The sequence below is a fragment of the Eutrema salsugineum genome, unplaced genomic scaffold, assembly GCF_000478725.1.
Source record: "Eutrema salsugineum unplaced genomic scaffold, Eutsalg1_0 scaffold_12, whole genome shotgun sequence".
In the NCBI taxonomy this organism is placed as follows: Eukaryota; Viridiplantae; Streptophyta; class Magnoliopsida; order Brassicales; family Brassicaceae; genus Eutrema; species Eutrema salsugineum.
Genome location: NW_006256895.1, coordinates 4693833 through 4705169, shown reverse-complemented (window position 1 = coordinate 4705169; position 11337 = coordinate 4693833). Strand labels below are relative to the sequence as shown.

Here is an 11337-nt window from a genome sequence, read left to right as displayed (position 1 = left end):
AAGAATGATTCTGAGATTTCTGAAGGAAAGGATCATAGAATGGTTGAAAGAAGAACATCTAATGGAGTCTCTAACACTTGTTCAACACGGGTGAAACCCAAATCTATTCCCAAGCTAGGTTATCCAGGAAAGTTGTCCATCTCATGCTCTCTTGGAAGTTTAAAAGTGGACAATGCTTTGTGTGATTCTGGATCAAGCATCAGTGTAATGTCTTTAGACATGGTGGAGAGACTAGGGATCAAGAGTCTTAAGCATCACCCCATGTCAATCACCTTTGGAGATTCATCCTCAAAGAAACCATATGGAATCCTTGAAGACTACCCATTGAAGATTGGTGAATGCACAGTTCCAACTGATTTTGTAGTCATGAAGATGAAGAAGACCAAAGAGCTACCTCTTTTGCTTGGAACTCCATTTCTGAACACCACAGGAGCAAGGATGGACTTTGATACTCAAAGAGTGGTGCTTGCTAAGGTAGATGATGAAGTATCTTATCCTCTTAAGCCTCTTCTTGCTGGGTTTTGTGGAGTTATATCTGATGATTCTGATGAGTTAAAACGCTATGGGATGATGTATGTGGGGAGTATTGGAACTATAGAAGAAGCTCAACCCCTTGCAGCTGTTGAGAAAAAGAAAGAATCTCTAATAGGACCTGATCTTGAGTTTGAAGGCGATTTCTTTAGTGATGATGAAGCTTTCTTAGAATATCTATCTCCTACACCAAGTGAGAAGGAGATCAGCAGCAACAAAGGCAATGGCTCAGGGTCTCAAGACAAGAACCCACCAAGCACCAGACCATTCACTCTCGAGTCACCTTCTCAAGTCTTAACTCTCACTCCTTGGAATTTTGATGGTGGAGCTGTTGAATACAAGGTTAAAGGCAATGGAAGATCAAGACCATTTGCCAAAGTCAGAGCTATCCTCACACCAGAGTTCAAGGACAAAGGATCTGATGGTGTCCAAGAGCTGATAAACCCTAAACCCTCATTAAGAAAAGGTTCTAAAAATTCAAACTTAGTGACTTTAAACAAAGTGCTCTTGGGAGACACCCCAATCTTATCCTTTGTAAATACTTTTTTTAATGCTTTCTTTTGCTGTTTTTAGGATGTTTTGATGTTCTGTCTAAGTGTGGACAGGGTTAAGTATGGCTTAAGTGCAGTCTCATGGAACATGGAGCAAAGAAAAGGTGAAAAGGTCGGCCAATTCCGCATTCATATCGACATGCACCTTCTAGATAGTTTGGTCGATATATACATGTAGCTAGCGCCGAAGAAATATCGAACAAACTATCGACTTGTGTCACCTTGATATGGTATAAAAAATCTGAATTTCTTGAGATACCGAGGTCCTAATGCTCGATATTCTGGTCGATAATTTGAACCTATAGCACCGAAGGAATATCGACCAGAATGTCAACATTAAGCAAGTCGATATGAATGCAGCAGCTCCTTGGTTTCCAATGCTCAATGGGATGGTTCAAGCAAAACCAGACACCCACCCACATCCCTCTCCAACACTTAATCCATACAGGTATCACTCCAAACCTTGTACATAGCATTTTGCATCTTTCTTTTGATTTTTGCATCTTCTTTTCTGTTTATCCTCTTTCTTATGCTTCTATAACACAGGGGACTGTGTTATTTAAGTGTGGGGAGGGGTTTAGTGCTACTAATCATGTTTGGTTTGATCTTATTTTCTTTTTCACTCTTGAGTCTCATCTTGCATTCATGTATGTGCATATAAAAACAAAAAAAAAATTGAAAATTTTGAAAATTTTCCACAAAAAAAAAAATGCTCATGTAGTTGCATTCACATTTTTTGGATTGAGTCTAGTTGCATCATATAGGCTGCATTCTGCATGGGAGTAATGATAGGTTTTTTTTTTAGAGTAATTCACTTTGAGAATTTGGATTAAATATGCTTGTGAAATGAATTCTGTGCTTGCAAGGCTTGAAATGATCTGAATCTGAGAAGCAAGTTTGAATTGAACTCAACTCTAAATAAGTGAAAACCTTGAACTTGACTTGAAACTATCATGTGGTGCATTTTCTGAATAAGTTTGTGGATACCGATATACATACTTGAGCTAGAATCCTGTTTTTACCTCCCTCTTCCTTAGCTCAAGTAGCTGAATCCGCATATGGATCAGTTTTCCTCACCCTAATCCCACCCTTTATTCAAGCCAAATGTTTGTGTGTGATGGAAAGGCCACCTTGCATCAAACTTAGCAGAAAGTGTTAGGTTTAGAGCGACAAGGGCAAGTCTCATTGAGTGTTAAGTTCCATCAAAGAGCTGAGAGATTTGGCAAGCACTAAGTGTGGGGGAATACTTGTTGGTGAGTGGAAAAAGGAGAGATGAGTGGAAAAAGGAGAGTTGTGAAAACTAAGGGATAGAAAAAGAAAAGAAATCAGTCTTGGAGTTTTGAGTCAAAGAAAGTGAGCTCTAGTGTTTTGGATAGAAAGAGTCTAGCCTCTAAGTGAAAGGAAAAGAAAAGAAGCCAAAGAGCATAAATGTTCTAAAAAGAAAGAAAAGAGGCTAGAGGTTACAAAAGAAAGTGAAAAAGAGCTGTGTAAAGTTTGAACTCCAAGACTTTAGTGTGAAAATGAAAAGTAAATCCCCTAGTGAGAAAGAAATCAGTGTGAAAAGTGAGGTTCTTGAGAGAGTAAGCAAGTGAGAAAGCTTTGAGTACAGTGTGGGGTGGGATGAGTCCTTGCCCTTGTATGCATAGGTTGCTTTTTACCTTTAGCATTCTGCCAAAGTTTGATCATTCATAGAGAGATCCCCTTGCTGCATTGAACCCACTCAGGCATTTATGAGATCATTTTAGTCTCATAACCTCACCCTAGCCAAACCGGCTTGTTTAGACATTGCATCATTTAATTCACTTGATAAAAGCTTAATGAATGTGAAAGAGTTGAGGGAGAGGAGAACCTGTGGAAATTTCTTGTTGAGTTGATATATCTGAGTATGGTCTTGCATTGCATATTGAGCATGAACTTGAATTCTCTTAGTGGTCACTTCTCCCAAATGAATTATGAACTCCCAATGCATCCAACCTCCTTCTCTCATTTGTTCTTTTTGCTTGGGGACAAGCAAAGGATAAGTGTGGGGGAGTTGATATATTCATAATTTGCATACTTAGGTTGCATTTTTGGTCCAAATATTGAGTCTCATGCATACATTTAGGTAGTTTTCAAAGCTTTTGTCCTTATAGTTGGTTTAGGATAGGAAATGCATTAGGTCCTAGAGAGTCTTGCACTTTTGGAGTGTTTACAGGTGTTTTAGAGTCAATTTGAAGCATTTGGATCAGAAACTGTGGAGATACCCTCGTTTGGATGCATCAAACCCGGACAAGTGTATAGGAGCCGACGATCCCTCTACTTCATCGCCTTATAAGGAGGACTTTTATTGCGATTCAGCCTCCGGTGTCTTCTTAACAATTCAAGAAAGTTGCGTCTAGTTTCCACAACGATCAAGATCACTCAATTTAGACGTTGGAGCTGAAAGTTACGCCAATCAGAAGGAACACATCTCTCGCAACCGCCAAAGGACCAAAACGACGCGCCTCAGAAAACCTGTGGACCGAAGCCCTTGCCAACGTCTGCTGGACTCGGACCCTTCATAAAAGTTGTAGCTGACGGAGACATCGGGCTCATGGAGTTGACAGACCGAGGTTCGGTTCCTACATTTGGAAAGCATTTTTAATATATCATTTTGATTCCTACATTTGGAAAGCACTAGGTTCTTCAGCCCACATAGCTCACCAAAGAATTGGTGTCTTGCAACAATAGTGTAAATGGCAAGACAAGACCATCCACAAGGTGGCCAAGTGTGTGAAACTGATGAAGAAGAAGATCAAGAATCTGGAGAACCCTGGTCAAGATGCAACACCTCTACCAGCTCAAGCTGAGAACACAAGACCACCACCAGTCTGCCAGGAAGAAGTTGGAGAGAGCTCCACCACCTGCACTGCCTTGGTGATGCTCGACAAGGAGCACTGGGTGGATCCAGAAACTGTTTTCGCTGAGGAGCCTAGCTTACCATCATGGGACGATCCATCATGCTCCACCTCAAACCCCTCTTAGTCATTGGAGTCAGACCCAAGTCACTAGGTACCACTCCAAACCTTTGTACATAAGCATTTAGCATTTTTACTTTGACATTTACATTTTGTGTTTGATTTTTCCTCTTTCTCATGCATTTATTACACAAGGGACTGTGTAATTTAAGTATGGGAGAGGGGTTTAATGTCTACTAATCATGTTTGCTCTTGTTCTTATTTTGATTTGCATTTTGAGTCTGCATCTAAGTGCATAGAAAAACAAAAAAAATCAAAAAGTTGAAAAATTTTCACAAAAAATGTTCATTTAGTGGCATTCACATTTTAGGATTCAGTCTAGATTGCATTTCATATAGGTTTGCATCATATGCATAGGGAGTAATGATAGGTTTTTCCATAAGAGAACATCATTTTAAGAGTTTGATTCACTGCCCTAGTTTCTAATTCTTTGATGCATGTAGACAAGAAAAAATCAAGATTGAACCATGCTTGGAACATGTTTTTTAATGTCTCTGTATTAGTTGGATCAAGCTTTGAGTAATTCCAGCCCTGCTTAAAGTGATAACCCTGAATTTGACTTCTTAAATATCATGTTCATGCATTTGCTTGTTAATTCACGGGTACCATAGACATATTTGAGCTTTCTTATCCCTTTTTGCCACTCTTGCTAGCTCAAATAGCTGTTCTCCATTTTTGAGATAGTTACCACCCCTTGAAGTTAACCATCTTTAAAGACAAATCATTAGTGTGTGCATGTGAGGGAAAAGGGCCAGAACAAACCCGAACTAAATTTGATGTGCCAAAAAAAATCCGAACCAAAATACGGTGCCAAAAACTATCTGAATTCCAAAATAATTCAAATTTCCTATCCGAACTCTAACATAAGTGTCAAAATCTACCTTGACTAACTTTGATGTTAGTCAACTGTTCAAAAACGCTGACGAGGCATGACGGAATATGACTTGGCATGAAACATTGTCACTTCACTAAAACGATGTCGTTTTTAATAAAACAAAAAAAATTTAAAAGTTTTCCTCTTTCCTGGATTTGAACCCAAGACACTATATACCATATCCAATGGCGCAGACCAGTTGAACCACGAGACATTATTGCTATTGGTTACAAATACATTTATATATTATTGATATGCCTGTCTAAATTCGAAAAAAAAAAACAACGACGTATTCAATTAGGGATAAATAAAACTCCAAAAATCCAATTAGGGTTAGACAGTTCTTCTTCTTTATCGAGTTCCATTGTCAGAGCATTCAGAGGCTGCAATTAAGATCACTGAATCCGCTGGCGCATGCTCTGTAATCGTCTCAGATCCAGTTCGATGACGCGCTGGTGCCGTCGGATGCCGGATCCGGTACTCGTCAAAGACGTGAAGCGAATGGTGTCTGTTCCGGTGATGGCACACGCTTGCGTCGGTCATTTCATGGAAGCTCAGACCTTGGAATCTCTCGCCGTCGATTATTTGACAAGAGTGAGATCATCTCGGTCGCAGACGAAGACGAAGCAGATGGGAAGGGTTCCGGTGGTGCAGTTCGCATCAGGTAGGAACACGTCATTTTGTTTTTTTTTTTTCGAATTTAGACAGACATATTAATAATATAATAATGTATTTGTAAAAAATAGCAATAATATCTCGTGGTTCAACTGGTCTGCTTGCTTGGATATGGTTTATAGTATCTTGGGTTTGAATCCAGGAAAGAGGAAAACTTTTAATTGTTTTTTTTGTTTTACTAAAACAATCGTTTTAGTAAGGTGACATGTGTCATGCCAAGTCATATTCCGTCATGCCTTGTCAGCGTTTTTTAACAGTTCACTAACATCAAAGTTAGTCAACGTAGATGTTGACACTTATATTAGAGTTCAGATAGGAAATTTGAATTGTTTTGGAATTTGGATAGTTTTTGGCACCGTATTTTAGTTCAGATTTTTTTGGCACATCAAATTTAGTTTGGGTTGGTTTTGGCCCTTTTCCCGTGCATGTGAGGCCTCTTTCTGAGCAGACTTGGTAAAAAGTAATGGGTCTAGAGAGATAGATATAGGGCTGCATGTAGATTCTAGTCCATCATCAGGACTAGTTTAGGATTGGTTGAGGTTTGGATATTGATTGAGCTTTGAGCTGAAAGGCTAAGTGTTTAATGAAAAAGAAACTCACCACGTGTTGAAAATAAAAAGAGGATTCCCCTAGAGATGAAGTGAAAGAAATGAATGAGAGTTGGTGATCATCAAGGCAAAACACCTTTGGGAAAAGGGTAGCTTAGAAAGAGAGAGAGAGAGATGATAGTTAAGAGATTTTAGGTCTCAGGGCTATCAATCCCCTTTGTCGAAGTAGCACAAAGAGGTATCAATCCAGACAAGTCAACGAGACACTAGACTATGATGTTTGTTCATTTAAGTCAAGACAAAAGGTGAAGGTTTCGAACAAAGCTAAGTGACAAACGACTAAGCATGAAAGGTAAAGCAAATGATTAGATCTAAACAGAGACAGGATGCAAATAATAGCTAAACGATTCAGATGATGATAATATGTAATAAAGCAAGGGACTTTAGACGAGATACTTGATTCGGGTGCTTCCAAGTTCAACTAGTTGGTTAATGAATCAAAACATCAAGCGGTTTCATTTAACTTTGAACTCAAGGCATGTTAATCTTCTCATGAAAGTATTAAGCATCTAAACTGATTCTCCTTCATACCAAAAATGTCTTTTGAGAAGCATCGAATCAATCAGCAATAAGAGTCAGTTCAAAAATGTCATTTAAGAGAACAAACTATCACTCTCGCGATGAAAGACTCTTAAACCCATAACCGAGTGGTTCAGACATTTCTACAAACACTTTTGATGCAAGATATGTCTCAGATCTGAACCTCAAGTGATGTGCTTGGATCCAGCCTAGAGATCTCGTCGGTTAAGGAATGAAACATGCAAGACTAGACACCTAAACCCACTAATCTACCTTGAAAGCACCCTAATCTACTCATCTAAAGCCGCTTAAACGACTACTCACTAATCATAACGAGCTCATTAAGTCTTTTGCAAGGCGTGTAGCTAGTCATGATGAGGAGTTTAATGTTAGATGATAAAAGAAATAAAGAAAGAACAAGATTTTTCATGCAAAAACGAGATATCGGATTAGAATGATCAAGGTTCACCAAAGAGGCAAGTTCTTAAAGCTAAAAACAGATAAGAGATAAGATTCTTAGGTTTTTAGTCTCAAAATGTATATATAGCAAAGGTAAAGTGTCGCGGGTCAGCCCGGAACAAACCGGGTACTGAACCGCGTTCTTGGGCTGATGGGTGAGTGCCACGGTGTGTCGGAGAGTGAAGCCGAGGTCTTTATGTCGAGGAGCGCACGTGAGTCCAGATCCAAATGAAGATCTCGTGAAGAACACGTCAAGAACATGCATGAACCCTAGTCTTTGATCCATCTTCACGTGTGTGTTTTTGAGCAGCTTTGTTCTTGATTCTGGGCTTGTGACAATGGACCTCGGGATAAAATGCTGAGGCGCTTGGACGTCGAGGGGTTCGGGAGAACAGGGTCCGGCATGCACGCCGAGGTCGCTATACCGAGGTGCATGTTCAACACTTAGTCGTTTCCAGCTCCTTTCTTACGTGTGCATGCCTTGATCCCAACGTGCCGAGGTATCTGTACGAGGCCTAGCTCAGGATACTTCCAAAATATGAGCCTTGACTTGGCCGATGTCGAGGTAATGATGCCGAGCCCTGAAGAAACACTTAGCGCGTATCGCAACATATTTGGGCCCGTATCGACCATGTCGCCTTCCGGCGGCAGTAACTTTCGACCCACGACTCCGAATGCTCTGAGACCAGTTTCATAGTCAAGGTGACTCAATAAACTCGAACTTTGGTGAAGAAACCGTCGGAGCTTGGGTAGTGGAAGTCTTCCTGGACTTCACATCTTTGAACCGCATCGAAATCACCGGAAAATAAGCTGTTCGGACCGATGTGAACTCCGGAGATTTTATCTTTCAAACCACTCGTCCGAGTTGAGCGATCCCTACTGTTCTGAAAAGGTCTTTCACAGATCTCAAACTTTGATGAAGACCGGGTAAGCTGATTTGGTCCGGAAAGGCTCCGTCCGCCGTGACCTTTGTACTTCGCCGTTCAGTTCTCGGATGCGCGTAATGTTGATGTATCTTCCGGAAGCTGTATCTTTCTCCCTACTGGTCCGAATTGGATGATTCTAACTGTTCTGGGATCTTTGTTTTATTATCTCCAACTTTGCTGAAGACCCCGCCAACTGATTCGGACCGGAAGGTTCCCCGGATTTCTGATCTTTGAATTGCGCAGACAAGGACAGATTTTGGTCGAGAAAGGCTTCCCGCGGTAAGAAAAATGACCGAGGGCTGTGTACCGCGGTGAGCTTTTTGGTCGTAAAAATTCTTTCGCTTCGGCCAAAACTCGACCCGCGGTATTAACGCCTGATCTTCGACCCAGGCTGACTTTGGTCAATCGGTACGGACTTTGGTCGGTGCTGAACGATCGGTAAGCTTTTTGGTCGAGGTTGGACGATCGGTAAGGATTTTGGCCGGTAATGAGCGATCGGTAAGGATTTTGACCGAGGTTTCTGTCCGTCCGGTACGCGATTTGGCCGAGAAATTCCTCCAAGCGGTTTTCACCATTTTTGACCGTTTTCTTCACCGTCTTCTTCTCTGCTTCTCTTCTTAAGCTCCAAATGACTCCCAAAGCACCTGATAAAGACCTCAAAACATGCAAAACTCTTTGGGACCTAATGCAAGCCCTAAATCCTATTTTCATGCCTAAAGACTCAATTTACATGGGAAAACACATGATGAGGACTCTAAAATGCACTCTAAATGATGTAAAATATAGACATATCAACTCCCCCACACTTGTCCTTTGCTTGTCCTCAAGCGAAGAGAACAAATGAGAGAAAGAGGTTGTAATGCAGATGGAGCTCATATTTCCTTTTTAGAAAGAAGTGATCACAAGGAGAACTCGGATTCATGCTCAAATATGCAACGTAAAGCCATACTCAGATATTCTACAATTAAAGCACAGAATCTCCACAAGTCATTATCACATTCAACTCTTTCACATTCATTAAGCTCGTAACCGGTGAATCAAATGATGCAATGTTCAAATAGGCTGGCTTGGCTAGGGTAAGGTCATGAGATAAAAATGATCTCATCAATATTCAAGCGGGTGTAATGCAACAATGGGATCACTCAATGAACGACCAAACTTTGGCAGAATGCTAAAGGTAAAAAGCAACTGATGCATACAAGGGCAAGACTCATCACACCCCACACTCCACTCAAAGCTTTTCTTACTTGCTCACCCTCTCAAGATCCTCACTCTCTTAATCGCTTTCGTTTTCACTAGGGGACTCACTTTTGTTTTGATTTTCAAGCCTTTGGTGTTTACTTATTCAAACAGCTCTTTTCTTTTCTTTTTAGAACACTTGAGCCTTTTTGGCTTCTTTTCATTTCAAAGACTATACTTTTCTTTTTAGAACAACAGAGCTCTTCTTTTCAAATTCAAGACTCGATTCTTTTTCTTTCATTCCCCTAGCTATCTCCATTCTCTCTTTTTCTCTCAGCTCACCTTTTTCCACTCACCAATAGATCTTTTCCCCCACACTTATTTCTTGCCAATACTCTCAGTTCCTTGATGTTGGAACGTAGCACTCAATGAGACATGCCCTTGTCGCTCTAAACCTAACACTTTCTGCTAAGTTCAGTCCAAGGTGGCCTTACAATTCACACACAAACATTGGCTCGAAAAGAAAGTTGGGTTCAAGGTGAGGGAACTGATCCATGATGCGGATTCAGCTACTTGAGCAAAGGAAAAGAGGGTGGTAAAAACAATGATTCTAGCTCAAGTATGTATATCGGTATCCACAAGCCAATTCAAGCAATGCATCAAAAGATATTTACAATTCAAGTTCAGGGTTATCACTTAACTAGAGTTGAGTGTAATTTAGACCTGCTTCACAGATTCAAATCGTTTCAAGCTTTACAAGCACAGAATGAGTTTCACAAGCATATTTAGTTCAAGTTCTCAAGTGATTTACTTTCTAGGAAAAAAAAAAATCTATCATTGCTCCTTGCATTGATGCAGTCCTAAATGATGCAACTAGACTCGATCTTAGAATGCGAGATGCAACTAGGATGTTAATGATGCAAAAGTCATTAACTAAATGAGACTCAAGAATGCAAAAGTCAAATAAGAACAGAGAAAACAAGATCAGAAAACACAAAGCTCCTCCCCCACACTTAAACAACACAGTCCCGTGTGTTATAGAAGCGTGTGAGAGAAGTAAAAAGACGAACTAAACGAATGCAGAATGATATACACAAGATGCATATGTACAGGGTTTGAAGTCGATACCTTAGTCGGAGAGGTCTGATCCCAAGTAGTACGAGGGATTTGATGTTGAGCAGGAGGGTGTGGACTGACGTGGCGGGCTGCTATCCGAGGGTTCAGGTAAGAATGCCAAGGCAGGGTTGATCCAATCCTCTTTGCCTGGTGGAAACTCCGGGTTCCTTGCGTTTGAGCTTTCCCCAACCTCCTCCTGTGTAACTGGTGCGGTTGAGGTCCCCGAGTTCATGTCCGGAGAAGATGGCCGTGTCAGCTGCTTGACCTTCTTCTTCAGGTGCCTTACACAGTCCACCAACGCATGAATGGTCTTGTCTTGCCACTTACACCACTTTTGGAGAGTGTTCACTCGCAAATACAGCTTCTTGGTGTGGTATTCAGGCTCACCCCACACGTATAGATCAAAATGATATCGGCCTGCTCCCATCCTTCTCTCAGGGTGCCGTTCTTCTTCATTCTCACATCCGGCCGGGCCGTTCTCGTTTTGAGGCTTGTTAGGTATGGCCTTGGTGCACTTGCGCATTGGTGGGCCGAGAGAGGGGTTGTACAACTGATCCTTGAGGACATAGAAGGAGATGTTACACTGCTTATCAAGCATGGTGAGGCCTCAGTTAGGCAGTAGAACTTGTGTACCGTCCCTGTGCATCAGCGTGAAGTTGTAAACCCATCTATCCCCTGACTTGCCTCCAAAGAAACCGCTTTTACTTAGGTATTGCTCATCAATGAGATTCGGTCTTGATGGTGAATCAGGGAATATGAACCCTTGAGCTCTCAAAATTGTAGTGACAATCCAACCGTTCTGAAGCCTCCTTGCTCCCTTCTTCTTTCGGTCACACCACACATTGTGTCTATAGGTGAGCATTTGGATCGCAAAGAACGCTCCTAAAGACGGTACATGCAGTG

General features: G+C 41.2%; 1 protein-coding gene across 1 annotated transcript in view; it reads left to right on the top strand.

Moving 5' to 3' along the window:
- Positions 1-5396: 5396 nt before the first annotated feature.
- LOC112089127 (pyridoxal 5'-phosphate synthase subunit pyroA-like) overlaps positions 5397-11337 on the top strand; it is a 28065-nt gene continuing 22124 nt past the window's right edge. The window contains exon 1 of the mRNA XM_024160103.1: positions 5397-5616. Within this exon, the coding sequence (XP_024015871.1) occupies positions 5397-5616 (220 nt within the window). The remainder of the gene's footprint in view (positions 5617-11337) is intronic.